The sequence below is a fragment of the Aquarana catesbeiana genome, linkage group LG11 (genome assembly GCF_042186555.1).
Source record: "Aquarana catesbeiana isolate 2022-GZ linkage group LG11, ASM4218655v1, whole genome shotgun sequence".
In the NCBI taxonomy this organism is placed as follows: domain Eukaryota; kingdom Metazoa; phylum Chordata; class Amphibia; order Anura; family Ranidae; genus Aquarana; species Aquarana catesbeiana.
In genome coordinates, this window is record NC_133334.1 from 108,280,331 (window position 1) to 108,305,412 (window position 25,082).

Consider the following 25,082-nt stretch of genomic DNA (forward strand, 5'->3'; position numbering starts at 1 on the left):
GTATGCGATTATCACTAGCAGCTAGTATAGCCGCTAGCAATAATCACTGTCTTCACTCAGTGGGGACAGCTTCCCCCGCTGGGAGAATACAATGGCTCGGTAGGAGGGATTCCCCTGTCAACACGGTGGTTACAGGAAAGAAATTTGCTCTGTGTATGGACTGCTTAATGCTCATCTTTTGAAAAAGAAATCATTTTGATCCAAATTCATTTTGTTTCCTTATTAGGTTCTCGTTATCATGCACTGTTAATCCCACATTGCCCCGGGGCTATGACTGACTTGGCAAACAGTGGCTATCTGGCTAGAATTTTGCAGCACTTCAAAGCAGAGAAGAGTAAGTTGGGAGGGAAGGTATAACATTGCATATAGAAAAGTATAACAAATCAATTGTTGATTTGTCTTTACTCTGTCTGTCTGTCTGTCTGTCTATCTATCTTTGTACTGGCACACAGTTGAGAGAAAAGGGGTGGGGGTTATAGTACCTGGTTCAGGCAATATTTTGTGTGCAAAGGTGTATTTGCTTAGGAAGAATAACTCGCCTTTAACGTTCGGTGTCCTACATGTGTGGATGCTGCTGCAATTTGTAAAACTATTATGCCCTGTACACACTACCGGTTTTGCAGTCGGAATAAACTCTGAAGGTTTTTACGACGGAATTCCGCTCAAGCTGTCTTGCATACACACGGTCACACCAAATTCCGACCGTCCAGAACGCCGTGACATAAACGGGACTAGAAAACGGAAGTTCAGTAGCCAATAGCTTCCGTCTCGTACTTGCTTCAGAGCATGCATCGTTTTTGGTGCGTCGGAACAGCATACAGACAAGCATTTTTTCCGATAGTAATTTGTTCCGTCGGAAAAATATAGAACATGTTCTCTATCTAAATCCGTCTGAATTTTCGACAGAAAAAGTCCGATAGGGCATACACACGGTCGAAATATACGATGAAAAGCTCCCATCGGACTCTTTCTGTCGGAAATTCTGCTTTTGTGTACACGGCATTAGTCTAGTTTTTAGAATGGTATGCCTTCAGATTGTGCATTGACTAAAAAAAAGGTGGAGAAACACTGTGTTAAAGTATACAACTAAAGCCAAACCTTTTATTCACTATAGATAAAATAGGAAAGGGTCAAAACTCCTGTCCTTCTATTTATTTATTTTTTTTTTACTTTTTTTAATTACTTGTCCTGTTCAAGAGATTTAACCACTTCAAGTCCAGACACTTTCACCCCCTTCCAGGCCAGGCCAGTTTTCAGCAATGTCACACATTGAATGATAATTACTCAGGCATGCAACACTGTACCCGAATAAAATTGTTATCATTTTTATGAGACGGATAGAGCTTTCTTTTGGTGGCATTTAATCATCACTGGGATTTTTTTGCTATATAAACAAAAAAAGTCAGAAATTTTTGAGAAAAATTGTTGTTTCTTTTATAAAATTGTGCAAATCTTTATTTAATAAATTTAGGCCAAAATGTTTTCTGCTACATTTATTTGGTAAAAATAACCCAAATCCACCATTTTATTATTTTGACTGTGTGAAAGTTATAGAGTCTTCAGTCTATGATATATAAACGTATTTGAAAATCGATTAGTCTTGATGTACTGATGGCCTATCATTTCTTGAGACCCTAAATGTCAGGACAGTACAGATATCCCCCAAATGACCCGTTTTTGGAAAGTAGACAATCCAAAGTATTTAGTAAGAAGTATGGTGAGTTTTTTTGAAGTAGTCATTTTTTTGTCCAAATTTTTTTGGAAAATGAACAAAATGAATTTGTTTGTATAATCACTTTTTACTGAGCAGTTCAGGAAAAATACAAAAACAGCGGTCTTTGTCTGCACAGGTATAGAGGTAGTGTCATAAAGTCAATAAGTGGTAATTATACCAGTATAAAAAGATAAATATAAGATTTCCAGTAACAATCATATGCATCGTAAGTTGCAGCATCTTGCGTATCCAAAACTGAGACTTGAAGAACCACAAGGATTACATAGTTTGATATGTGTGAGAAGAAGCAAAGCTTCTCACTCTATGTTCATTAGACATTTCATTGCTCTGCAAAACGGTATCGGTATAATGGATGGTCAGAGTGAGTAGACGATAAACCACTAACCACGATAAAATAAAATTCCATAACATTTTAACTCTAATGCCCTGTACACACGGTCAGATTTTCCAACGGAAAATGTGTGATAGGACCTTGTTGTCGGAAATTCCGACCGTGTGTAGGCTCCATCACACATTTTCCATTGGATTTTCCGACACACAAAGTTTGAGAGCAGGCTATAAACTTTTCCGACAAAAAAATCCGTTGTCGGAAATTCTGATCGTGTGTACACAAATCCAACGCACAAAGTGCCACGCATGCTCAGAATAAATAAAGAGATGAAAGCTATTGGCTATTGCCCCGTTTATAGTCCCGATGTACGTGTTTTAAGTCACCGCGTTCAGAATGATTGGATTTTCCGACAACTTTGTGTGACCTTGTGTATGCAAGACAAGTTTGAGCCAACATCCGTCGGAAAAAATCCTAGGATTTTGTTGTCGGAATGTCGGATCAATGTCTGACCCTGTGCACAGGGCATTAGCCCCCTTTATTTATGCTTTAGAAATACAACACAATATACTACAACAAACAAATCTTACCTACCATGTCATCTTTTTTTCCTATACAAGGCACAATAGGATATTGAAATGCCACATTTTACTATAGTCTAACAGAATAATGAGAGCATGATTTCACATCATACTGAGTTTGCCCAAATTTAATCTGAATTTGACTGGATTCTTTCTTATCTCATAATTGAGTTTGTAAAGGGACAACTTTTTTCCACTGTAGGAGATTGAGGGCTCTTCCAAGTGAGCAGGATCAACTTTGTAGCATAAAAATATAAAATACAAAACAAGGTCTTCGCATGTACCTTCTTTGATGAGAGAGGTTTGGGACTTTGTATGAAGCATGCAGCTGGGAGGGCGACCATGATGCAAATTGTGTCTGACCAGTTCGTTATATAACTGTAATTACTACATTTCAATACAATGCACATAAAGAGTACAATAGAATAAAAATGTATTCCATATATGATGTGTACAACCAAAACATCATAATAATATTGCATAATAATCCATAATAATAATAACCCATGTATCAAACATTACATATATAAAAATGCATGATTGTTACAATATTTTGCAATAAAACAGAATAAAATTGATGGAATGATCCTGACTGTAAACATGATAGTGGCATCAACAGAGCTTGACGCGTTTCATGGATGACCGCCACTCATCAGGAGCAGGTGCTTGATATATATCTATAATTAATAATAATTAATACTGTTTTATTGAAATATGTTGTAACAATCATGCACTTTTATATATGTATTGTGTGATGCATGGGTTATGTGTCTGACATTATTATTATGGATTATTATGCTATATTATTATGCTATATTATTATGAAGTTTTGGTTGTACACATCATATATGGAATACATTATACTCTTTATGTGCATTGTATTGAAATTTTGTAATTACAGTTATGTAATGAACTGGTCAGACACAATTCGCATCATGCCCCCCCCCCCCAGCTGCCTGCTTCATATAAAGTCCCAAACCTCTCTCTTCAATGAATTGTCAAACAGGGATGGAGGCATTGTACCTACGAGTCCTATGCCTCATATAAAGTCCCAAATCTCCCCTTTCATCCAAGCATGTACCATCTAACACCTTGAGAAGTCAGGTTCCAGAGTTGAACATCAGGGAGTCCTGAGACCGTAGACTTTTGTTATATTTTAAAGGTTATGTTTAGCTGTGAGGATAAAGTGACTTATGCAGTTACATTTGTTATCCCATCTAACAGTACCCTTGCATTGATGCTTTTGTAAGCTTTTTACTGCTCCCTTTCTCATTGCACAGCTCTCTTGAAATCCTAGATAGCAACTGTGAAAACCTACTTTCACTTGTATTCCTTCATCCTTCCTTTCCTCTATTTGCTAAAAGTGGTTGTAAAGGCTGAAGGTTTTTAACCTTCATGCATTCTGTGCATGAAGGTAAAGAACCTTCTGTGTGCTGCCCCCTCCCCCTCTAATACTCACCTGAGCCCCCTTTCAATCCAGCTATGTTCATATGAGACTTAGCTGTCCCTGGACTCCCTCTCCTCATTGGCTGAGACCAGTCAATCACAGCCAGTGAGCCAATAAGGAGAGAGCGGAGGGGGGGGCAGGGCCAAGTCTCGTCTCTGTGTCTTATGGGTGCATAGAGCAGTGGCTTGGGAGCGAGCATGCAGCGGTGCCCCCAGTGAAAGTGTCTTTCTGGGGGGGGGCACTGCTCGAGGAGGAGGAGCTAGGAGCACCGGCGAGTGAACAGAAGAGGATCGGGGCTGCTCTGTGCAAAACCACTGCACAGAGCAGGTAAGTATGACATGTTTGTTATTTAAAAAAACAAGCTTTAATATAATTTAACCCAACTTGCAACCAATCAAGAAAAGAGGGATTACGTAGATTGAACGCAGACTGCAAATTAGACTTTTGAAGTATACTCAGTGTTTACACAGATTTTTTGCAGCTGCTGCCCAAGTATTGCTAGAGAACTGTGACGAGAGAGCGAGAAAAGAGCTTACAACAGGATAACTGGCATTGTTAGCATGCATAGCAAGAGAAATAGCATGGTTCACTTTAAGGGTTTAGTTTAAGGGGGTAGTAAGCATTACCTTGTTGTGTGCTAAATTCATTATTTGGATTTAATAAAATAATTTGTTCAGCTCTGATAATTTTTTAACACGCGAAAACAGTTTATTATACCTTAAATTCATGTGCTGCAATTCCTGGGCTTGAAAATCCTGCGCCCGAGTTGGGAAAACAATTTATGTCAGTTGGTATACTTGTCTGCTAAAAGAGAACTGCTTTTCAGTAAGTGCTAATTTATGGTTTTCTTCCATAGAACCTGTCTGTGCCGTGGGTCATGGTGTGACTGCCTTGTGTTGTGCTAACGCTGAGGATAAATCTTGGATATTTCAAGACTACAGTCTTACTGGGGTAACCTGAAACATGTTTTATATGATGTTTAAAAGCTGAGTTTAACAAACATTTTCTGAATTATCTTAATTGTCTTCTTCATGACATTTTACAAAAAAGGGTTATAGCTTGTCTCCAAACACACCGCTAAATACGCAAAGGAAATTCCTAAATGTGTGCTGTTTTACCTGCCAAAGGATTTGTAATTCTTTTCTGCAGGTTTTTTGATTCACACACCTTTGCTCAACAGCACATCTGGGGTCCTGCACATCCTAAGGGCTCATTCAGATGGGCGATTAAGCCCATCCGCTATGAAGAACCGCTGGCTTGCAGCATCTCTGAGCTGCATGGAGGCAGAGCCCATTGAAGTGGATGCACACGCAGTGGCGGCACAGAGACGATCGCATGTCAAATTTTGACATGCAGGCAGGAACAGGTGCATGGATACGAATGCAGAGCCTCCACACACTACATTGCAGTTGAGTAACACTGTAAATCCTCATGAGAGACAGTGGTTGATTTACTAAAACTGGAAAGTGCAAAATCTGGTGCAGCGCTGCACAGAAACCAATCAGCTTCCATTTTTTTTTTAATCAAAGCTTAATAGAACAAGCTGAAGTGAAGAACCGGATTGGCTACCATGTACAGCTGCACCAGATTTTGCACTCTCCATTTTTAGTAAATCGGCCCCACAATCTGTTAGAAACACTATTACCTTCAGACACCTTTGATCATGACACCCATCATCATGTTTTTCACAACTTTTTATGTATATTGTTAAATATTCTATATAATTTTATGCATGTTACTCCTATTCTCCTCTCCCGGTCTATTAATATTGTGACGTCAGCCTTCTGTATACGAGCTGGTCCGTCAGCCTGACTATGGCAGCCTGCCTCTTATCCTAGAAGACTTTGCTAAAGAAGCTGGAGCAACATTTAGTGGTAAGAATAGAAACACACATTGAAGCTTATTATAGTATACCTGTGGGCTCACCTTATATTCTTAGAACTATAGAACAAGCACCTTGTGCTATCTTCAGATCATTGGGGTATCAAAATGTGGGTGCCCTGTTATGCAGATATCTACAACAGTTTTCATGGTTGATGCTTGGCTCACTTTCTTCTGCCCTTGCACATTTCTTATGGCCACCAAATATAAATGGTAGTCCCAGTGGCCAATGGATGATGGGCTGGAGATGAGACAATCCCAGGATTGAACATGCAAGCTGTTGTAAGTGTTTGTATGATACAGATGTATGTCTCTAATAATGGCATGTCACCCTTGAAAGCTGTGCTCCCTTACACAGGTCAGGTATTGACAGAGGTCTAAAAGATCTGCTTAAAGTGATCATACTCTTTGTTTATGTATGGCAAAGCAGAAGGTTCACTTAACTGATACATCCCCAGCTACAAATACTCTGCTTTTGTTTGCTCCCTTGCTGATACATTTGGCTACCAAAGAGAAATACCTGGTACTTCTGGGTATGGGGCACATGTGACTCACTCATTTTCCTTCCACATGACATGTGCTTGGTTAATTAGGTACCCAGTAGCATCACATTGGGGCAGGGAGAGAATCTTCAGCTTTTGCACTTTGCTCCCATCACCCAAATGGCGTGTTGGGGGTGCATAACAAAGTAATTTATGCACAGCTTGGGTTGAAGACAGTACAGTGAAACTTTTGCTTTACACATACACATTTACACATGCTTTTTACACATGCAACACCAATTAATATTGTGTGATTGGATGAGCTGTACATTGACTGCATGGGTGCATGTATGTGATCATGTAGCTGGAAAACATTTAGCAGTATGGGTGTATGATCACATTGGCAAAATTTAGTGTATCCTATTCTAAGTGCAAGCTGGGTCTGTAATTTGCATGATAATCTTTTACTGCTGAGCCAAAACGTTGGGATTGACTAGCATTAGAATGTGTAATTGGGTGCAATTTGGCATTTGATTCAGCTTCCGAGCATGCTTTATCATTGGATCAGCGTAGCTCTGTACATACATTTTTTGATTATATCTTAGTAAGATCTATTACCTTTTACCAGTATACTTAGACATTAAAGTGCTAAGCCTATAAATGAATAGTTCAAATTAGATGTTTGCTTTAAATTATCTCTGTTGAGTATCTTAACTGACTGATTATCTGCATTCAGCAAGCGAGCCAGATGCTGTTCACGTTGTTCTGGACAGACATCTGATAACGGGACAAAATGATAATTCCACAATGGCTGCTGTTCAGAATTTGATCTTGCTCTGCAATGGAAGGTGGGTGCCAGCGTTTTGTCTTTGTCTTTGTGCTCATGTCAATATGCTGATATTTTCTGTGTAATCAAGCTGAGATAAGTAAAGTCTTTTTAATGTCCTTTAGAAATGCATGTAATTTAATCATACATTTAATCATTGTGTGTCTGATGTTTAAAATATTTATGTATAATGTGTTCTATATGCACATGGGGCAGAAATGACGGCCGCTGATCTTCTTATTGGTAAGTCAAATGCCGTGTACACACGGGGCGGACTTTTCGGCAAAGGTTCTTCCGACGGACTTTTGAACAAACGGACTTGCCTACACACGATCACACCAAAGTCCGACGGATTTGTACATGATGACGTACGACCGGACTAAAATAAGGAAGTTGATAGCCAGTAGCCAATAGCTGCCCTAGCGTCGGTTTTCGTCCATCGGACTAGCATACAAACGAGCAGATTTTTCGACCGGAGTCGAGTCCGTTGGAAAGATTTGAAACATGTTCCAAATATAAAGCCCGTCTGATTTTTGACCGAAAAAGTCAGCTGAAGGTTCGAGGAAGCCCACACATGGTTGGATTGTCAGACGGATTCATCCCGTCGGACCAGTCCGGCCGAAAAGTCCGCCCGTGTGTACACGGCATTATAGATGGGTTCTGTCTGAGAACAAATGTCTTTCAGCAGTCTCTAATGACATGATTGCCAGAAACCATCTGATATTCACCAAGGAAAGACTGTGAATAATGTGATTCAGTAATACTGATATTTATATGTTTATTCATGGGAAATATGATTTTTTTTTTTAATAAAAATCACCATTATAAATGAACAACCTGCATGCATGCATACACACACACACGTGGAAGCTTCCATTGTCAATTTTTGTTTTTTAAAATTGCAATCACATGAGGCTATTGGCCTGATCCTTTTTTTACTACACAGTGAGGTTGATTTACTAAAACTGGAAAGTGCAAAATCTGGTGCAGCTGCATAGAAACCAATCCGCTTCTAGGTTTTTTTTGTTGTAGCGGGGTTTGTGTCAAAGCTTAATTGAACAACCTGAAGTTATGAACTGTTTAGTTTCTATGCAGAGCTGCACTAGATTTTGCACTCTCCAATTTTAGTAAAGTGTGTCTCTGACCCAATAAGTGTTGGCATACCTGATCTGCAGACTCTTGTCCAAGTGGGGTTGATTTACTAAAAGAGTATAAGCTAGATCCCTGCTGAATTAGGTAGAATTCCAGCTGTGGGTAGCCCTGCCGACATCACCTTGCTTGACAATACTCAACAGAAAAGGAGTAGGATGTAAAATTGTTGGATGAAAACCGAATGCATCCAACCTGATGCAGTCACTATTTTGGAATTCAAGCAGCTGTGGCTTCTTGAATACAATAGCCGACAGTGTAGGTTCTTCTATACATGCTGTTTGATGTGAATGGAGGAATCCATTGATTATCTCTTTTTCAGCTGGTGGACTGAATTAGAGAAATCTAGCCGTGTATGGGTAGGTTTTAGCAGAGTGAATGAGGTATAAAGCTTTTCTGACTTCCATCACCAGATAATGTGCAAGCAAAATCCTGTTTTTATTATATTTCTTGCACATGGTTGAGTATTGTTTGCAAAGCGAAGTGAAGGTTCCCTTTGCAAAGATTGCATGCTCTACTACTTTAATAAATCAAGCCCAGTGGCTCAGAAAGGAGTTAAATACAGATAAGGATGACAGTCCCTAAAGATGCACTTTCAAAAACAACCAGTGCCAATAACTAAGCAGAATCAACATACCAGTATTTGTTTTAGGTAGCTTGGATCCATCTATAAGCTTACATTACTCATAATATTCAATTATTAAACAGACAAAGCTCCATTTTCTTTATTTAAAATGAGGTCTTTTTGCAGTTTCTGTTTTTCTGAGGCAAAAAAATAATAATAAAAAACAGGTGGAGAGGTATTCTGTCTTTAGCATAGAAACTGAATAAAAAAATTGACAAATAGCACTTGTTTTCAAGGGGCAACATGACAGCAACAATAATCTAAGGTGAGGTAAAACCTTTTAAGATGGAGGGAAGTAGCACTGATTGGGTGCTCATAACAAATGTATTTTGTGGACACAGTATTACAGGAAAAGGAAGGAATTAATAATATTTGTAATGTTGAAGACCACAACTATAATATCATATTTAGGAACCACAGTCTCCTGTATGACTAGAAAGTCTACTGCTAAATGGAACATAGTAACACTACATTAAATGTTTATCTAAAATAAATGAATGCTTTTTACATTTCTTTGTGTTTAGGAAATGAGGTTGCAGCAGAGAATTCATAATTATTTGAACACAAGTGAACAATCAGTGGGAAGAACTGAAGTCTGATGTGACCAGCAGCATCATAGAGAGAAAAACCATTCCATCCTTGCAGCATTGTGCTCATGGACCTACAGAATGGAGGCATCTGGATCACAGCAAGAATGAACTGTACTGTGGACTGTGAATCTATTCAGCCTCATACTGTGATCGCAGAGAAGTGTTCAGACTACTGTTCTAATGTACAGCACCAATTTACTGCAATGAAGGCCTGTAGCAATCAATAATCTTTATGTTTCATTATCGGAGTGCTGAAGATTGATTGATTGTCTGCTATGGGCACACACCTTTACTTTTTTGGTCTGCACTCCTTTTTTTTTTTTTTTTTTTTTTATGAGCCAGCGACTCTTGTCTTTAACATTTCATTGGCATCGCCAAAAGTGGCAAAAAGTCCTCATTTCACTACCCTTAAATTGACAACAACACACTGGGGTGGATTTACTAAAGGCAAATAGACTGTGTACTTTGGAAGTGCCATCATTTCCCCCAGAGCTTAGTAAATGTGGTAAAGCTCTGCTGATTTGCCTCATCCAATCATGTGCAAGCAAAATGCTGGGTTTTTTTGTTTTTTTATTCTTGCACTTTGTGGTATTCTTCACAAAGTGAAGATTCACCTCATTTACTAAGCTCTGGAGAAAATTAATACAACAGCACTTGAAACATGCATAGTCAGTTTGCCTTTATTAAATCCCCATTGACTCTTTTTAAACACTTCTTCCCATTTTCCCTCTTCTTAGTTCAATGCAGCTATTGTACTGTATATTTAAAACATTTCAATAAATACACTCCTTATAAAATTGTGTCTCCCAAAAGAGTGGAAGATGTAGCATTTGTCCTAATTTCTGAAAAAGGGTTCCTCCAGAGGTTCCTAGGGGTTCCTCAGATAAGTAACCACTCACACCCATTGTCTTTTTATCTACTGACCAGCAATGCAAGATGCATTCTTTCCAATTACCAATGGAAGGGATCCCTTCTACCGCTGACTACCAATATAAGGGGTTTCTTCTCCTGTTGGCATTCAGTGTAAGCAGGGCAGTACACAAGACCACCAGATTAAGTAGGATCTTCTCCGGGACTACCAATGTAAACGGGTTGTCACTGTCTGCCTCCCTTTCTGGACATTCCTCTTTTTTTTTTTTTACCTCATTATTAATAAAAGATTTTTGTTATATTGAGCAGTCCTGGGTGTCAAATATGCTAGGTATGCCACATTCCTTATTTTTGTTTATTTATTCTTATATTTCAACCTACTGTTAATGATAATGTGCTGTGAGATGTAGATATAGTAATTATTAGAGGTTTCCTAGGACCTGAAAGTTTTTTTTTCAAGTGTTCCTCTGGGTTGAGGTTGAGGATTGCTGCTTAGTATCCAGAACAGGACTGCAGAGCCATAGAAAAGCAGACTGTGTTTTTATTATCCTATCAGTGTATATTGAAGAGATTTTCCCTCGCTTTCAGTGGTGATGGTTATGGTACATTTTCCAAATTGGACCGAACCGCGACATAAACACCTTTTTTTATAGAGTGGGGTATGGGGTAGATACTAAGCATAGATTTAAGTGACAGTACTAGGGGAGATTTACTAAAACTGGTGCACACAACCTCAGCCGCATGCTTCAGGGGTTGTGACCAAATAGGTACACCATTACATGTGTGGTGGACGTGTCCTAAGGTTCGCCGCTTTTGGATAAGGGTCCACTCACTTATTTTTTCTGTCACGATGGTCAATATCACTGAAAATGCGAGTATCGCCTTATTAAATAAACCTGTTGAAAATGTCCCCCGACATACCCAGACCCTAATTTACTTTATGCTCTTAGCGGCTATAGCAATAGCACGGAAAAGCTCTGTCATAGATATTGCCCTAATGAAATGGAAACTTACGTGGGTCATGTTAAATGAAAAGGTAGTGAGTGTCTTAGGAGATGAGCAACCAACCTTTGATGAAATATGGTCCCCTTGGCTGGCTTATTTGCAGGTCCCAGGAGAACAAAGTGGAAAATGACTGGAGGATCCCCGGACGGACTCACTTCTTCTTTCCTCTTTCTCTCTTCACCTCTTCTATTGTTCATCCGATTCCAGCCAATCTAGGTATCATGTTCAAACTGCTCCTTCCCCCCCCTTTTTTTTTCTTCTCTCTCTCTCTCTCTCTCTCTCTCTCTCTCTCCCTACTTGATTAATTTTTGTTATAGTTGGGGGAGACAGGAAAATATTTAGGGAGCTATAGTCACTGGACTTAAGGCCTTTTTATTATTTTTTTGGAGGCCTACTCACAGTGATTACATTTTAGTGAGGTCTCGACTTCAGGATCTTTATGTCTTACTTACCTTTCTGACTTACAGGGCAATAGTCCTGACCGCTACCTCCCAGTGTTAACAATGTTTTTGTATTATATTCTTATATTCTGCTCATAACCAAAAGGTTATTTTCTTTGTTTATTTCTGTTGATGTCCATATGTTCATCTGTGGCCTTATTGAAGACCTAACCCGTTTACCAAGATCTTCTCCTGATGACCTCCGACCCCCCCCATTTTCTACCAATTCTTGATGATTGAGAGCATGCGAGAATTGTTTGCTGCTCTGTACAGTACTCATTTATTTTTTGCCTTTTTTCAAAATACTAATAAAAACGATTGAAACAGAAAACTGGTGCACAGAGTCTGTCGCAGCTGTTCATAGTAACCAATTAGTTTCTAGCTTCAGCTTGTTCAATTAAGCTTTGGCAATAAAACCTGGAAGCTGATTGGCTACCATGCACAGCTGCAGCAGATTCTGCCTCCCCCCAGTGTTAGTAGGTAAAGTTGTCGCACAAAGCTGGCACTGTGTAGATAGCCGATACTTGCAGTGTGCAGAAGTCCATTCTGCATTGTAAATTGCCGTATTACTGGTTACACATAGACTTGATGTAGCAGATGACAGTTTTGGTAAACAGTGCTTTTAAGCACATATGTCTGTTATCCTTTTTTTTTGATGTTCTGTTTTTAATTTTTAAATTAGATTACAGAAACTGAAAAATGCTTCACACATAACCAGATGTCTCCCTTTGATCATGTTCATTAGAGAGTTACAATTTACTGGACTTGTCATCCATTTTAGCCTTTCATTATTTATTCAGTAGTCTAGAAAAGACAAAGCAATATAACTCCCTAGCTTAACCGACGTTTTTGCTATCCGACGCATTTGCTATATACATTATATTACCCAAAATTTTGGGACGCCTGCCCTTACACGCACATGAACTTTAATGACATCCCAGTCTTAGTCTGTAGGGTTCAATATTGAGTTGTCCCACCCTTTGCAGCTATAACAGCTTCAACTCTTCTGGGAAGGCTGTCCACAAGGTTTAGGAGTGTGTCTATGTTTGACGATTCTTTCAAAAGAGCAGTTGTGAGGTCAGGCACTGATGTTGGATGAGAAGGCCTGGCTTGCAGTCTCTGCTCGAATTCATCCCAAAGGTGTTCTATTGGGTTGAGGTCAGGACACTGTGCAGGCCAGCCAAGTTCCTCCACCCCAAACTCGCTCATCAATGTCTTAATGGACCTCGATTTGTGCACTGGTGCGCAGTCATGTTGGAACAGGAAGGGGCCATCCCCAAACTGTTACCACAAAGTTGGGAGCATGAAATTGTCCAAAATGTCTTGGTATGCTGATGCCTTAAGAGTTCCCTTCACTGAAACTAAGGGGCCAAGCCCAACCCCTGAAAAACAACCTCAAAACCATAATCCCCCCTCCACCAAATGATTTGGAGAAGTGCACAAAGCAAGGTCCATAAAGACATGGATTAGCGAGTCCTGACCTTAACTCAATAGAACACCTTTGCGACAAATTAGAGCGGAGACTGAGTGCCAGGCCTTCTCGTCCACATGGTCATACATTCCCATAGACACAACCTAAACCTTGTGGACAGCCTTTCCAGAAAAGTTGAAGCTGTTATAGCTGCAAAGGGTGGGCCAACTTAATATTGAACCCTACAGAGTAAGTCTGGGATTCCATTAAAGTTCATGTGCGTGTAAAGGCAGGCGTCCCAATACTTTTAATAATATAGTGTATATCTTGGCTCAATGTATTATCTGACTCAGATTGTTAATCCCTTTGAATGTGTGTATATTTTACAAATATTAGTGCATGGAGAGAAATGAGCACACTTATTTTAGTTTATACGCCAAATAAGTCTCACACATCAGTTTGTTAAAGCGGAACTTTATCTGTAACAACTTGATAAAAAAATAAAATGTTCTTTAGCAAGGAATATTCATTCCACATTAATAATTACGCTACCAAAATTAGTGTGCGATGTAAATTGCCTCCAGCATTGCTCCTGCCCCTGAGCAGCATTACATCTTTAGGCTGTCAGCATACTGGCACAGTGCGGAAAAATAGAGAGCAACTGAGCATGTGCAGAGCAGGGTGAAACAGTGTATTACTGGATTTTAAATATGATGGGCACTTATTTTTTATGTTTTATATAGCTATACCTGCAAAAGCGGCCAGCCTGAAGTGTTCTAGTAGGACTTAATTTTCTGAATAAAGTTTTTTACTTTAATTTCTTGACAAATAGTGGAGTGTTGTTCGTTTATACACATCTACCTCTCCTTCTTGCAATGCTGCTCCTTGCTGTCCACCCCACCTCAGTACAGTATTTACATCACTATGGTATTAATGTACATTTTAGAACTTAGATCCATTGCACAAGTACTTGATGTTTTGGGTACAATATATTACATTAATAAAACTGTTGCATGTCACTTCTAAAGTAATTTTGGCACAGCTGGCACAACAACAAATAGAACTTGTGTAATGACATTGTTAATTTATCACACAGAAAATGCGCTGACATTTATCATAAGTACAGTATGTTGTTCTGTAGTGGACTTGGTGGTTTTTAGTAAATATAATGCTAAAATTAGTATAATAGAACACTCCACTAGTTTTTCTTTTTTGCCAATTGTATAATCACTTGAAGTAGATCCAGATCATATGACCGGCAGCTGGCGCAGCTTCTCAGTGATTTGCTGAGATCCTGAGCTAGTTGGCTTCCGCCCCCTCCACAGCCCAGTATTCCAGTGAGCGCTGGAGGGGCAGAAAGCCAGTGATTGACAGTCTCCAGCTCTCAGTAGCCTGAAGACAGAACTGAGTGGTCATCAGTGTTTGACTGCTTAGTTCTCAGCCTTAGAGCTGGCGGGGGACAGACGCAGCATTGGTGAGTAATTAATAAAACCCATACTTCTCTTTTAAGTGTAAACAACCGTTCTCCTACATTAATTGTGTACATCCTGCAGGCCAGATCCGTCTCCCATTGCTCGCAAGTACAGTAGAACGCCATAGACTTCAAGGGGTTTGGGGCTGGCTCCCAAGTGTCTCCTGCAGCAGAAGAAAACCCTCTAGGGTTCTATAGCACATCCCGAACTGCAGGAAAGCCAGCCAGCAGGGTGTATACACTGCAGTGAGCCACAGCTTTAAGATCTCAGTAAATATTCAGCTATGGGCATAGATGGGTTAGTTAAAGCCAAAACTTTTTTTTTTGTATAAAGTGAGGAAGGTATAGAACCCCTGATAGATTTTTCTTCTATTTGGTGCTCCATCAGAATCATTTTCTTGAATTCCTGTCCCAAGGACAACTTTTTTTTTTCTGGACCAGAAACTCTCCAATCGCAATATGGACAGAAGTAAAAATGCTTTTTCTTATGTTAAGTAGAGGGATGCTAGAACCCCATCAGCTTTTTATTGTATTGTCTGTTTACCATTACAGATTTTCCCTCACCTCCTGTCTGGTAAAACAACCCTGTAATTAGTCACAAAATTATAGTATCTTTAGCCACAACTTTTTTGTTGTTTGGAGGGAATGGTTAAGGCCCCCCACCAGGTTTATCTAACATTTACACATTGTATTCAAAACTACTAGAGATACATTAGAGATCCTCTCCATATCCACCCATCATTCATGAGTAAATATTAGTCTGCATAATCCAGCATAACAATACAGCTGTTCCTTATAACAATCATTTTCAAAAATGGGCAGTATGATCAACAAATGAATAGGTTTTATTGTTTGGGATGATTAGTCTTAGTGGAAAGGTTGATCAAATTCAATCAAATCAGTCTTTTTGAGTAAAAGATTTAAAATTACCAAACCTATGATGAGTCAATCATTTGTTATGTGCATGGCCACCATAAGGGGCAGAGCTCTGGAGAAAGACTTTTCCCAGGAAATATGCTTTCTATGCAGCTTGTCTAAGGCTACTTTCACACTGAGGTGCTTTACAGGCGCTACAGCGCTAAAAATAGCGCCCGTAAAGAGCCTCTCCTGTCTCCCGAGTGCTTTCACACTGGGGCGGTGCGCTTACAGGACAGTAAAAAAAGTCCTGCAAGCAGCATCTTTAAAACCGCCCCGCTAGTGGCCGAATAGCGCCACTAAAATGACGGTAAAGTGGTGCTAAAAATAGCGTCACTTTACCACCCATGCCTTCTCGCCACAGTATGAAAGTAGCCTAAGAGCTGAACCTCTGCAAAGAGGCTAATTGCACTAACGCACATGGAAAAGCTGTTAAATAGCACTCTTGTACATATGGATTGCAATCATGAAAATTTGACCCAGGAATTAAAACTTGGGAAAGCATTTCAGAATATTGCAGTTTTTGTTTAAGGTTGGCCCATTATCCTGGCACATTGCTGTTAGATGTGATTGCACATTTGGCATGCAGGAGTTTTAGATGTAACAGACACAGATGCTCTGACTAGCTGGTATGAGACAAAGGGCTTGACTGATAAAGGCATATAGGCTGTTCACTTTGTAAGAGAAGTTTGCCTTAGATTAACGAATATGGTGAAAATTAACTTTGCAAAGCATACCCAATCACATGCAAGGAAATTTAAAATAAAATACTTTTGATTGTATATAATTAATAAAAGTCAGCAGAGCATCTCATTCACTAAGCTATTTGCCTTTAGTAAATCAACCTGAACGAGATCTACAGAGAAAACCTTGGTGTGAAAACCGATTTAAGATGTTGTTTCTAGGTGACATTGCCTGATTCTAAAAGATATTTTTGAAAATAGCAAACATATTATACTTGCCTGCTTTGTGCACAGAGCAGCCCTGATCTTCCTCTTTTGGGGTCTCCCGCAGGCACTCTCTGCTACTGCCCCTGCTGAGTGCCCACCATAGCAAGCTGCTTGCTATTGGGCACTCGTGCCTCCAAGCTGCGTTGTGTGTCCACCCTCCCTCTACTCACTGGCTGTGATTGACAGCAATGACCAATGGCTCCCACTGCTGCGCCTCTGTCCAGTGAGGAAAGAGAGAGCAGAGAGTGACGCTGCTCTTGTGCACAATGCTGGATCAGGATTGGGCTTAGGTAAGTATAAAGCTGGGGGGAGCTGCACAGAGAAGGTTCTTTTTACCTTAATGCTTAACTTTGTACTTTTAGAAACACTTTGACTTCCCACTTTATATTGGCCTGCTTGTGAAGGGAAAGCCAGTGTCAGACACTCCTAACTCTCCTACACCCTACTCTCCTAGCCCTGTTGTGTCAACATTCATACAGAAAGGTTCCTTTTATAACACCCATTGCAATAGAATGAGAGTTTATCAGCAAGCTAACTGTAAAAAGATGCTTTATACTTTTCATGCTTGTTGCATAGTCCTGTACAATGGAGCAGGGTGTATATCCTCCTATGCTAAAGGAAAAAGGAACGGTCAGATGAAATAATCCAGCCATTCTTAATACCCAATACATTTTTCACTTCTTAAATGAACCATCTAAAAAACCCTCATTTATTGTCTATATGAAGACTCAATCCATAGTGTTAGCTTTTATAAATAAAATGGAAAATACACTGCCTGTAAACCATTTCCGTAACACTGCTAATGTCAATTTCTGTATGTGACACCAAAGAATTTGTTTGGGGGAAAAAAAAAAAAGGATTTTTCCCATCCATCCAGTTTGTGCTTATTTATGCAATGTCCATATGGATACGGTATTCTGGTCATAGATCTACTAGAATATTCCTGCGGCGCACTCCAGAGAATGATTTCCTCACCAGTAGTACCACCACGGCCACAACAGTGCCACCCAGGACCATTCCGATCACCAGCGCAGGATAATTTGTGACAGCTACTGCAAAGGAAGAGTCTACAGTTAGATACAGATCTCATTTAAAACTACTGTTTTAGATTACTGGTCATTTTATATAATTTTTGTTTTGGACAAAGTAAGGAATGGTTAATTCAAGTTTTTTTTTTTTTTTCTCTTTTAACGCTTCCACATTTTATCCAAAACTACCAGAGATACAGTACATTAGAGATGCTCAGCAGATGTCTCCCCACTGATCGTTCTTGGGGAAATACAGGTGTGCATAGAGCCAGCATACTAATACATCTGTTCAGTATAACTACTGTTCCCATAGAAGAGTCCTATCTTTTAGAAAATTATCTCTTCTTCTGTTGCTGTCTGAAATGTCCTTGTGTGTCAAATAACATATCTCCGCCGGGCACTGTAGGTTCTCCCATGGATTTGTTCTATAGTTTGAGCACTGTTTTTGCTGAGGTGGGACCCAACCTTATCGTAAATGGGGCTAGTGGCCGAAGCTATCTGCTGAGAGCTGCAGCAGGAATCTGATTCCGGCCATTACTATTTGCACCGGCCCTAATCGCTGGTGTGAATGTAGCCTTAGTGGGTTTGATAGTTCTACTATTGTCATGATTTACAGCACCTTGAAAAATTATTCATACCCCTTGAAATTTTCTACATTTTGTCATGTTACAACCAAAAATTTAAATGTATTTTATTGGGAGTTTATGTGATATACCAACACAAAGTGGCACATAGTTGTGAAGTGGAAGGAAAATGATACATGGTTTTCCAAATTTATTACAAATAAAAATCTGAAAAGCGTGGCTTGTATTTACTGTATATTCAGCTCCCTTTACTCTGCTACCCCTAACTAAAATCTAGTGGAACCAATTGGCTTCAGAAGTCATCTAATTAGTAAATAGAGTCCACCTGTGTGTAATTTAATCTCAATATAAATATAGCTGTTCTGTGAAGCCCTCAGAAGTTTGTTAGAGAACCTTAGTGAACAAACCACATCATGAAGGCCAAGGAGCACACCAGACAGGTCAGGGATAAAGTTGTGGAGAAGTATAAAGCATGGTTAGGTTATAAAAAATATCCCAAGCTTTGAACATCTCATGGAGGACTGTTCAATCCATCATCTGAAAACGAAAAGAGTATGGCACAACTGCAAACCTACCAAGACATGGCTGTCCACCTAAACTGACAGGCTGGGCAAGGAGAGCATTAATCAGAGAAGCAGCCAAGAGGCCCATGGTAACTCTGGAGCAGCTGCAGAGATCCACAGCTCATTTGGGAGAATCTGTCCACAGGACAACTAATAGTCATGCACTCCACAAATCTGGCCTTTATGGAAGAATGGCAAGAAGAAAGCCATTGTTGAAAGAAAACCATAAAAAGTCTGGTTTGCAATTTGCAGGAAGCCATGTGGGGGACACAGCAAACATGGAAGAAGGTGCTTTGGTCAGATGAGACCAAAATTGAACTTTTTGACCTAAAAGCAAAACGTTATGTGTGGCAGAAAACTAACACTGCATATCACTCTGAACAAACCATCCCCACCGTGAAACGTGGTGGCAGCATCATGTGGGGATCTTTTTCTTCAGCAGGGACAGGGAATCTGGTCAGAGTTGATGGGAAGATGGATGGAGCCAAATACATGTAATCTTAGAAGAAAACATGTTAGAGTCTGGAAAAGACTTGAGGCTTCCAGCAGGACAACTACCCTAAACATACAGCCAGAAATACAATATACTGGTTTAGATCAAAGCATATTCATGTATTAGAATGGCCCAGTCAAAGTCCAGACCTAAATCCAATTGAGAATCTGTGGCAAGAAAATTGCTGTTCACAGACGCTCTCCATCCAATCTGACAGACCTTGAGCTATTTTGCAAAAAAGCATGGGCAAAAATGTCACTCTCTAGATGTGCAAAGCTGGTAGAGACATCCCCAAAAAGACTTGCAGCTGTAATTGCAGTGAAAGGTGGTTCTACAAAGTATTGACTCAGGGGGGTTGAATATAAATGCACGCCATATTTTCCTTCCACTTCACAATTATGTGCCAGTTTGCGTTGGTCTAGCACATAAAATCCCAATAACATACAATTAGGTTTTTGGTTGTAATATGACAACATGTGGAAAATTTCAAGGGGTATGAATACTTTTCAAGGCACTGTAGCTTTATATGGGTGGAAATTTTCTTGTGAAAATTGTACATGTTTTTATCTGGAAAGATTCCAGTAACATAGTTACATAGTTGGTGAGTTTGAAAAAAGACACAAGTCCATCCTGTGTGTTTTTATGTCAGTATTACATTGTATATCCCTGTATGTTATGGTCGTTCAGGTGCCTATCTAATAGTTTTTTAAATTATCTATACTCCCCACTGAAACCTCTGCCTGTGGAAGAGAATTCCACATCCTTACCGCTCTTACAATAAAGAACCCTCTACGCTTCTCTTCTATTTTTAGTGAATGGCCACGTGTCTTTTTAAATTCCCTTTCGCGGAAAAGTTTTATTCCTATTGTAGGGTCACCAGTACAGTATTTGTACATTGAAATCATATCCCCTCTCAAGCGTCTAATCTCCAGAGAGAATAAGTTCAGTGCTTGCAGTCTTTCCCCGTAGCTGAGATCCTACAGTCCCTTAATTAGCTTTGTTGCCCTTCTCTGAACCCTCTCCAGTTTCAGTACATCCTTCCTGAGGACTGGTGCCCAGAACTGGACGGCATACTCCAGGAGCGGCCGGACCAGAGTCTTGTAGGGTGGGAGAATTATTGTTTTATCTCTGGAGTTAATCCTATTTTTAATGCATGCTAAAATTCTGTTGGCTTTGCTTGCAGCTGCTTGGCATTGCATGCCATTGCTGAGCCTCTCATCTACTAGGACCCCCAGATCCTTTTCCATCCTAGATTCCCCAGAGGTTCGCCCACTAGTGAGTAGATTGCATTCATTTTTTTGCCACCCATTTTTAAAACTTTTCTACATTGAACCTCATTTGCCATGTAGTTGCCCACCCCATTAATTTGTTCAGATCTTCTTGCAAGGTTTCCACATCCTGCGGAAAAATGATTGCTCTGCTTAGCTTAGTATCCTCTGCAAATACGGAGATTGAGCTGCTTATCCCATCCTCCCATCCCTTATTTAATCCTGAATAAATTAAATAGGATTGGTCCCAGGACAGAAACCCGGGGGACCCCACTTTCCACACCGCACCAATCTGAGTACTCCCCATTTATCTCTACCCTCTGAACTCACCCCTGTAGCCAGTTTTCAATTCATGTACTCACCTTTTGATGCATGCTGACAGACCTTAGTTTGTACAGTAAAAGTTTATGGGGAACTGTATCAAATGCCTTTGCAAAATCCAGTAACACCACGTCTACGGGCCTTCCTTTATCTAGATGACAGCTCACCTCCTCATAGACGGTTAATAGATTGGTTTGGCAAGAACGTTTTTTCATGAATCCATGCTGATTACTGCTAATGATACCATTCTCATTACAAAAATCTTGTATATAGTCCCTTATCATCCCCTCCAAGAGCTTACAAACCATTGACGTTAGGCTAACTGGTCTGTAATTCCCAGGGCTATATCTGGGTCCTTTTTTATATTGGTGCTACATAGGCTTTTCTCCAATCTTCTGGTACCATACCAGTCAGTAGATTGTTCTTAAAAATAAGGAACAATGGTATGGCAATTACTTGACTGAGTTCCTTAAGGACCCTCGGGTGCAAGCTATCTGGTCCCAGTGACTTATTAATGTTAAGTTTTTCAAGCCTATTCCTAATTCTATCCTCTGTTAGCCATGAGGATGCTTCCTGTGATGTGTCATGAGGATAAACATTGCAGCTTTGGTTACGGAAGCCTCCCGTTTCCCTAGTGAAGACTGAGGAGAAGAATAAATTCAATACCTTCGCCATCTCTCCATCCTTAGTAACTAGATTCCCTTCATCATTCTTTATGGGGCCAATATGATCTGACCTCCCTCTTTTACTATTTATATACTTAAAGAATTTCTTGGGATTTTTTTTACTCTCCTCCGCTATGTGCCTTTCGTGTTCTATCTTAGCTGCCCTGATTGCACCCTTACAATTCTTGTTGTATTCATTGTAAAGTTGGAATGCTGATGATGATCCCTCAGCCTCGTATTTTTTTGAAGGCCTTCTCCTTTGCATTTATCTGCATTTTTACGATGGAGTTAAGCCACTCAGGACATTTATTAGCTCTTTTAAATTTATTTCCCATTGGGATGCACTGGCTAATACCCTTATTTAATATGCTGTTAAAGCACACCCATTTTTTCTCCAGTGTTCTTTGCTCCTACGATTTTATCCCATTTAATATCTTCTAGCAAGGAGCATAGTTTATGGAAGTTGGCTCTTTTGAAATTCAGTGTCTTTGTATTCCCCTTATGTTTCTTATTTGTGTGATTTATACTGAAACTAATTGACCTGTGGTCGCTGTTTCCTAATTTGCCTTGTATTTCTACATCCGCGATCAGGTCTGTGTTGTTAGTAATCAATAGGTCTAGTAACGCATTGTTCCTTGTTGGTGCAATTATCATGTGACCCATGAAATTGTCCTGTAAGACATTTAGGAAATGGCAAGGCTTAGCCGAATGCGCGGTTCCTTCCGCCCCGGCTATGTCTGGGTTATTAAAATCCCCCATTAGAATGATGCTTCCCATCCTGCCGTCATTCCAAACTGTGAAAAGAGGTCCGCCTCCCCCTCCTCCCTCTGGTTAGGAGGCCTATAACATACTCCAGTATTACTTTCCCCTTGGTTTCCTCCCATTGTAGCTCTACCCATAAGGATTCCACCTCCTCCCTTGCTTCATTAGAAATGTCGTCCCTCACATTCACTTGTACATCATTTCTGATATACAGGCATACCCCTCCCCCTTTTTTTTACACTCCCTATCTCTGTAATATAGGGAATACCATTGGATGGTTGCCAGCCAATCATGAGAGCTGTTGAACCAAGTCTCTGAAATTCCCACAAAATCTAAATTCTCCTTGTACAATAGCAGCTCTAGTTCTCCTATCTTGTCTGCTAGACTCCTGGCATTAGTGAACAAGCCACACAGTTTTGAACAGTCGCATACTATCTCCTTATTGGGTGTTCTGAGGTTGCAAATAGGACTTGTTACTACACTCACCTCGGGCATGGGTGCTTTAGTCAACCTATCACTAATGCCCCCAATACTACACTCTAGAAATTGGTCCACGCTTGCTAACCCTACATCTGGACCCTCGCCTAGTTTAAAAGTCCCTCTAACTTATCGTATCAACACTCTGTGTTTTGAGCATTTTATGACAATTGTTTTACATAGACTCATCTTTCTAGCAGATGTACTTCTGGAACATCATGGTCAGGATCATATGAGATTCAATGCAATGCTTTACAGGCTCCTAACAAAAAAATGATAAATGTACTTTTTTTTCATGCAAAAAAGATGTGCATGTATTATTTTTTTAGCAAAGGTGAACTTATCCTTTAAGGCCCTGTTATCACCTTTGTGATTTAATGGATATGCCAGAATGGATGTGAATGCATGTGCAGTTTTGCCATGGCTAGTTTACATCTGTGTTCTTTGAACACCAATGTCAACACGCATTACAGACCTATTGACGGCACATTAACATGCATTTCGATGCATTTCAGCAGTGCCCAGCTCCTCCCATAGGAACTCCAACTTTATTCAAAATTTCACTGCATGACAAAACCCATTAAAGTAGCTCAAAACATGAAAACACACATCCTCATGAATAGAAAAGTGTGTTAAAAAGCATACAAAAGTGCATAGTAATGCACACAGAAAGGTGTGAAACCTGCCTTATACATACATGATTTCTATATATGAGGGTGGTGCATCTTTAAACTAGAGGGTTCTTTTGAATTGTGATGTAGGGGTTGGCAGGAGAAAACACAGCGACTGGTGGAAGAAATGCTATCGAGTGATTTGGCACACGCAGAAGTGTCAGATAGCAGCAATGCCCAGAGCTCTTCAATAAAGAAAAGCTTCAACACACTGCCCATCAGACAGGTTAGTCTTAAATTGATTTCACAGAACAGTTTTCCTATCTTATGGTCCTTTCACACGTGCGTTCCGTTTGTTTCATCAGTTCAGTCACGTTTTTTTCAAAGAAAAAACAGATCAGTTTAGATCAGTTTTTCATCAGTTTTACATCAGTTTTTTTTTTTTTACATCCACTATCAATGCAAAAATGGATGCAAAATTGACCGTTTGTATGTTTACATCGGTTTTTCATCCGTTCAGTTTTTTTTAAAGCGGAGTTCCACACAAAAATGGAACTACCGCTTTTCGGAACCCTCCCCCCCCTCTGGTGTCACATTTGGCACCTTTCAGGGGGGAGGGGGGTGCAGATACCTGTCTAAGACAGGTATCTGCACCCACTTCCGGGCATAGACTCCCTCGGGAGTCTACGCCTCTTCCCGTCCCCCCCGCGCTGTCTGCTGGGAGACACACAATTCCCAGAGACAGCAGGGACCATTCGGATTGCGCAGCGCGACTCGCGCATGCTCAGTAGGGAACCAAGAAGTGAAGCCGCAAGGCATCAATGGATGGATGACAAACGGAATGCCCGTGTGAAAGAGGCCATACTCTTTCAATCGCGATAAGGTTGCTTTAACATACAATGATGACTAATACATAAAAGATCAGATACCATCTCAGGTTTACCAAAGTCTGTTTAGCACAGAAAGACTTCTGATGGGTTTGTGATTGTTACTGCACTTTGTGCCTCGCATTACTGAACAATCTTATCTAATCATATACAGTGGGGACGGAAAGTATTCAGACCCCTTTAAATTTTTCACTCTTTGTTATATTGTAACCATTTGCTAAAATCATTTTGACAGAAAAACACAGAATTGTTGACATTTTTGCAGATTTATTAACAAAGAAAAACTGAAATATCACATGGTCTTAAGTATTCAGACCCTTTGCTCAGTATTTAGTAGAAGCACATTTTTAATCTAATACAGCCATGAGTCTTTTTGGGAAAGATGCAACAAGTTTTTCACACCTGGATTTTGGGATCCTCTGCCATTCCTCTTTGCAGATCCTCTCCGGGTTCTGTCAGGTTGGATGGTAAACGTTGGTGGACAGCCATTTTTAGGTCTCTCCAGAGATGCTCAATTGGGTTTAAGTCAGGGCTCTGGTTGGGCCATTCAAGAACAGTCACGGAGTTGTTGTGAAGCCACTCCTTTGTTATTTTAGCTGTGTGCTTAGGGTCATTGTCTTGTTGGAAGGTAAACCTTCGGCTCAGTCTGAGGTCCTGAGCACTCTGGAGAAGGTTTTTGTCCAGGATATCCCTGTACTTGGCCGCATTGATCTTTCC

At 40.1% G+C, this 25,082-nt stretch overlaps 2 protein-coding genes across 4 annotated transcripts in view; one reads left to right on the forward strand and one right to left on the reverse strand.

Annotated features, from left to right (window-relative positions):
* GATD1 (glutamine amidotransferase class 1 domain containing 1) overlaps positions 1–10,441 on the forward strand; it is a 30,200-nt gene extending 19,759 nt beyond the window's left edge. For both annotated transcript variants that reach the window (XM_073604850.1, XM_073604851.1), the window contains 5 exons: positions 227–334; positions 4,948–5,042; positions 5,872–5,965; positions 7,191–7,302; positions 9,579–10,441. In XM_073604850.1, coding sequence (XP_073460951.1) covers positions 227–334; positions 4,948–5,042; positions 5,872–5,965; positions 7,191–7,302; positions 9,579–9,585 — 416 coding nt within the window. In that variant the 3' untranslated portion in view covers positions 9,586–10,441. The remainder of the gene's footprint in view (positions 1–226; positions 335–4,947; positions 5,043–5,871; positions 5,966–7,190; positions 7,303–9,578) is intronic.
* Positions 10,442–15,665: 5,224 nt separating this feature from the next.
* LOC141112231 (uncharacterized) overlaps positions 15,666–25,082 on the reverse strand; it is a 40,283-nt gene continuing 30,866 nt past the window's right edge. Inside the window, exon 5 of one of the 2 annotated variants that reach the window (XM_073604853.1) lies at positions 15,666–17,755. In XM_073604853.1, the coding sequence (XP_073460954.1) occupies positions 17,628–17,755 (128 nt within the window). In that variant the 3' untranslated portion in view covers positions 15,666–17,627. Of the gene's footprint in view, positions 17,759–25,082 lie in introns of both variants that reach the window. The other variant, XM_073604852.1, reaches the window with a different exon arrangement.